At 44.6% G+C, this 4,988-nt stretch overlaps 1 protein-coding gene across 3 annotated transcripts; it reads left to right on the top strand.

The window, feature by feature from the left end:
* The first annotated feature begins 272 nt into the window (after positions 1-272).
* Positions 273-2,195, top strand: LOC147972287 (uncharacterized). 3 transcript variants are annotated; one of them, XM_087523019.1, is made up of 5 exons: positions 273-490; positions 567-687; positions 774-1,073; positions 1,634-1,717; positions 2,061-2,195. In XM_087523019.1, exons 1-4 carry the CDS (start codon positions 392-394, stop codon positions 1,651-1,653), a joined length of 540 nt encoding a protein of 179 aa, XP_087379145.1. In that variant the 5' UTR covers positions 273-391; the 3' UTR covers positions 1,654-1,717; positions 2,061-2,195. The 3 variants fall into 3 exon arrangements, with proteins under 3 accessions (XP_087379145.1, XP_087379146.1, XP_087379147.1); XM_087523020.1 differs by having other exon boundaries at positions 1,634-1,706; positions 2,061-2,194; XM_087523021.1 differs by having other exon boundaries at positions 1,634-1,706; positions 2,031-2,148.
* The last annotated feature ends 2,793 nt before the right edge of the window (positions 2,196-4,988 follow it).

Raw genomic sequence — 4,988 nt, 5'->3', positions numbered from 1 at the left:
AGCCCTTCGTTACCACGAGGTCTTGAGTTCGATTACCTCTAGAGCGCGCGTTGCTTTTTCGTTATTTTTCTTGTTTTGCTACAGTACCAACATGGGCTTCCCTTCGCACTTGATACATGCACCCGCAGGCGTCTGCCATGGGCCGGCCCAGTCGCTGCGTATATGCGAAGCAGCGTCCTTCTACCGCAAAGTGCGGCGTATAGGAGCTCCCCTGACTGAGCGCACCCTTTTGATTGATTCGCTCGCTCCTCCAGCGCGCCAGCGTGAAAGAGTCCTTTCGCCTTCCCGTGCCCATCGGCACGGGAAGCCCTAGAATCGAATCGAGGTGAGGCAGAAGGCGTAGGCGGCGAGGGAAAAGGAAATCGAGGATAAGGCGAAGGAAGAGGCAATCATGTCCGTCCGGCGGGCCGTCGGTTTCCTCCTCACACGGAGGTTCTCGCCGCGGGTAATCCCAAGGACGACGGCTCCTGCACGCTCTTTCCACTCCTTGGTGAGTCTCCCCCCGTTGTTTTACTCAGATCTGCAACTCCAGTCTCCAGGCTCCCCTCTCATCCCGATTGATACAGAAGGAACTCCCCAATGGCGTTGGCCTTCGTGGCGCTGCTGGTGTGGCCGCGGTTGCGTGTGCTGGTGCTGGAGCCTGGGCAGCTCAGTACTTCAGGAAAGGCACAGATGATGTTGAGTCAGGTAGATTCCTCGTATCCGTTAGTTAGCTCCGAGGTTTCATGTCAGGAACCACCACCTCATGCATACATACCTGTCTTCTTGTGCAGATGCTCCCAAGAAAGAGCAGGACACGAAGGCGTCGTTCGAGAACTGGATGAAGGAAGAGGACATGACGGCGAGGTTCGAGAATTGGATGAAGGCTATGCAGTTCCAAGTGTTCAAGGACACCGTCAAGTCGATTGAATCGCTGCCCCCATCTACCCAGAAGAAGTTGCTTCCACCTAACGGTTTGGCAGATTTAACAAGCAAGGAGCTTCCGTGCATCCAGCCCTGTATCGATGATGACTTAGATGACCCAGACAGCGAAGAGTGCCGCCAGAACAGGTTCCTTGCCGAGAATGAGAACGGTATCTTCTTTTGCAATTTGTTTATCCTTAAATATATACATGTATATATACATTATGCACTTGCTAGCTTGAATTATGATTTCTTTCCTCTGTTGTTTTGGATGTCAAATTGGACCTATATATTGTGGTTGATATAGGTTATATGGCTTTACCCTCTTTTAGATATCCCATCTATAATTAAACTTCCCTCCCTTCCTCTCTCTAGTAATGCTAGCTTGAACATACTCTTCTTCCTTTTCCGTGGGAGTGTTCGAATTTTCAGAGAAATCAGATCGTTTTATTTATATGGTTCTGCCTTACATCTTATTATTAGCTGTGTAGACTTTGATTTATTGGCGATTAATTGACGAAACAGATAGCAACTAGGTTTGTAGGTGCATTCCAGCCAGTAGGCAGTAGCAACTGCGCACTAAGAGCACTGAACTCTGTCCATGTTAGTGGTCAGTTTGAACAAGAAAGAAAGTATGTTTCGTGGACAGTTGAAATATAAATGGAGTCAATTTTATTGCTATCCATTTTTCCTTCCAGTCTGTTAACATGTAGCTTTTGCGCCAAAACAGGAGAAGCAATAGTATGGTAGCCAGAATGGAAGCCAGCCGTGAACAAGCAGGCAACTCAAGTCTCTGCCTACAGGTGCAATTCAGGTGGCTGGTGTAGTTAAAATTAAATAACTTGTGGCACTGCTTTTAAGTTTGGTGCTATCTTAATCTGAACCATGTGTGCTGTGCTGGTGGAGTTAAATTAAGTAGCTTGTTCACTGCCTCAAGTTTGGTGCAATGTTAATCTGAACCATGTGTGGCTGGTGTATTTAAATTAAGTGGCTTGGGGTCTGCTTTAAGTTTGCTGCTATGTTAACCTGAATCATGTGATGACGAACATTATGGCTCGATCCAGTCACTGTATTTATATTTCATTGTGCCGGTAGATTCCTCGTATTCATTCGTCAGCTCATTTCAGGAACCACCACCTACCTGTCTTCTTGTGCAGCTGCTCGCAAGAAAGAGGGGGAGATGAAGGCGGTGTTCGAGAATTGGATGAAGGAGTTCAACAAGACATACCGAGACGAGGAAGAGAAGACTATTCGGTTCCAAGTGTTCAAGGACACTGTCAAGTGGATCGAATCGCGGCCCCTATCTACCCAGGAGGTTTTGCTTCCACCTAACTGCTTTGCAGACTTAACAAGAGAGGAGCGCCCGTGCAGCCACTCCTGTACAAAATGGTTGCCATGAACAGAACTGTTCTGCAGAAGAAGTTGCTTTTTTTTATAACTTCTTATGCAAGGAAAATAACATGAATATGGTTACCATTTGTCAAATGCTTCTGCTCAGAACTAGGCTAGTCATGAACAAGAAAAGCAGATTACTGGCGCTCCTTATGCGAAGATAAATTATGAGTTGGAATTGTAGTCTGCTTCTCATAATCCATCCATGTAACTAAATTGACTCAACTGGACTCAGAAATATAGTGTGTACACATAATTGTCTAGTTATTCACGCATCTTAGTCTGACGCGCACACATACAGTTGCACAGCCGTTAAGTTGTATACTGTAAGTTAGAACCAGAAACGTGGTGCTGTCTTGGAGTCATTCAGTCTAAAAACAGCGCTGTAATTCATTCAGATTGTAAGAGCACATGTGCTCAGTTGTGCTGGGTAGGCAGAGACATCATTAAAACACTAGAGTGAAGAGTCCCATGGTCATCTTGTAATTCCTGTAGAAAGCCGATATATCGCCACCTTGTTTCACTCTGAATCAATTGACCAGTAGGAATTGCCTCGAGTGAATTGGCTATCAATAAAGCTGTCTTGGCATCTGTTATGGTTATTCTGATCATCATCCTCATCCGCTGAAATATCAGCATCTCCAGGCACCCTAAATATTACTTTATTCAAATAATTTTTTCCACGAATACACAAACCTGGATATCATTTTATTGATAGAAGAAGAAACAGTGAAATAATCTAAAACACCTATATGCATCGACATGCTATTATATATATTATCAAACAGATTTGGATGAGCCCGTGGCACCGAGTTGGATTTTCAACACAAAGGTTTGTCTGCTAATATCAAGTTCTCAACACAAAGGTTGTAGTACTCTTAATTGGCCTGATGCAGAGTCTTGTATACTTGGGTACTTGCTGTACTGACCCTGATGTTTTCCCTGCTACCGATTTAACCTGCCATTCATCAGACAAGCTAAACACAGCGTTAGGAGTATGAGTAGCAGGACCACCGTGGACATGGTGTTTTGGCTCACAGATCTAAATGCACCAATTATGAAAATGTCAAAAAAAAGATTTTTTTCCCAGCTATACATCCGGACATCCTATGTTCTCACGCAAAGGTTTGCGGAAGAAAGACATTATTGTGGCATGTGTAAAAAAGACAAAAAATGGTCTCGTGAAAAGTTAGTTTGGAGCACCGAAAATTATCTTTTTTACACAAGCCACTAAGAATGTCTATTTTTTCAACTTTGTGGGCGAACATAGAATGCCTATGTGTGCGTCTGGATTTTTTTCCTGGAATTTTCAAGCATTTTGAAGTATGTGCTTTGGTCAGTGGGTGCATCTACACCTATGAGGCAAAGTGCATTTCCGCAGGAATAATATATTCACACTGAAGGATATTCTGCCTCTTCTTGAGCCTGATCTGTGACCCCAACAGAAAATTGGCCAGTTTCCTCCGAAGCTCAATGATCCGTGATGGCATCCTGGCCCATTGCCCGGAGTGTGTGCTTTTGAAGAACACGAACACTAACGAGACAAACATCACCAACTCTGTCTGTTTGACTTGCTCAATATAATGTCCCATTTTTCTGTTGGTCCTGAGGGTCATATTGTTCCGTGGAATGGGGATCCAAATTTGATGTATCATCCACAAATATCGGTTTGCTTCAATAAGCACCATCTGCTCTTGGACACCTGCTGTCTATCTGTAAGGAGTTAGTTGTGGGGAAATGCATTGGAGCACCTGGGTGCCACACACCTCTATATAAAAATAGCATTAAAAATATTAGAAAAATTCAAAAAAATCTGAAATTTTGGGATATAAAACCTGAGGCCCCATTGTACACCCGTGTTCATTTACATCGGGAATGGTTGCCCGTGGTATCCACGGCACACGAATTACGATCCAACATACGTTACATTCAGAATTTTTTTCTACACATATGATTTTTCTGTCTTTTTTACTGACATTATCACGGGCACCCATTCCCCATGAAACTGAACTTGTGTGTACAACAGGCGCCCACGTTTCATATCTCAAAATTTCAGATTTTTTTGAAATTTTCTAATATGTTTTTTAATGCTATATTCATATAGGGGTGTGTGGCACCCGAGAGCCACAAATCCTCTTCCGTTAGTTTTTTTTTGCGTAGTAATACGCGTCTCATTAATAATATGAAAATTCAGTTACAAGCCACGTAAACAACGATATTACAGGACTGAAAAGATAGGATAATCCTATACAAAAAACCAGCGTCTGGCCCTCTTCACTAAGGGAAAGAAGACAGATCACCTCTTCACCCGAGGTCGACGCGGCTCCATCGCTGATCAGCAGCTTTACGGACCTCCAAAGTAGTTTGCCTGAAGCAAAACAATTGCCATTGAAAGAATCAGACCGGGGCAATGTGTCCCCGGACACGCCATCGAACTCCAGAACTGACACCGCCGCACGACTACGACGTCGGAGGAGGAAACCAGAACTGTTAGCCTCCAACCACAAACCCAACACAAGATGCACCATCTTCCAGCTGTCACTTGCGTAGACAAGCGTCTGCGCGTACACCTGGATGATAAAACCTCCCTGCTCCACCATGACGTCGGAGACAACGCCGCGGCAATGGGGACAGAGCAGAAAGAGAGACACACCTGATGGAGTCGCCGCCGCTGCCTCGCCGACACCATCCAT

The sequence above is a fragment of the Triticum urartu genome, chromosome 5A, assembly GCF_056163025.1.
Source record: "Triticum urartu cultivar PI428250 chromosome 5A, HENAU_Tu73, whole genome shotgun sequence".
NCBI lineage: Eukaryota > Viridiplantae > Streptophyta > Magnoliopsida > Poales > Poaceae > Triticum > Triticum urartu.
Note: the sequence above shows the minus strand (reverse complement) of the source record. Positions and strands in the feature narration are given on the sequence as shown.

Excerpts from the sequence above, each read along its gene's own strand:
- LOC147972287 (XM_087523019.1), top strand. The coding sequence starts at position 392 with ATGTCCGTCCGGCGGGCCGTCGGTTTCCTCCTCACACGGAGGTTCTCG. Across the intron at positions 491-566 it reads CACGCTCTTTCCACTCCTTG|AAGGAACTCCCCAATGGCGT; the intron begins GTGAGTCTCCCC and ends CGATTGATACAG. Across the intron at positions 688-773 it reads CACAGATGATGTTGAGTCAG|ATGCTCCCAAGAAAGAGCAG; the intron begins GTAGATTCCTCG and ends CTTCTTGTGCAG.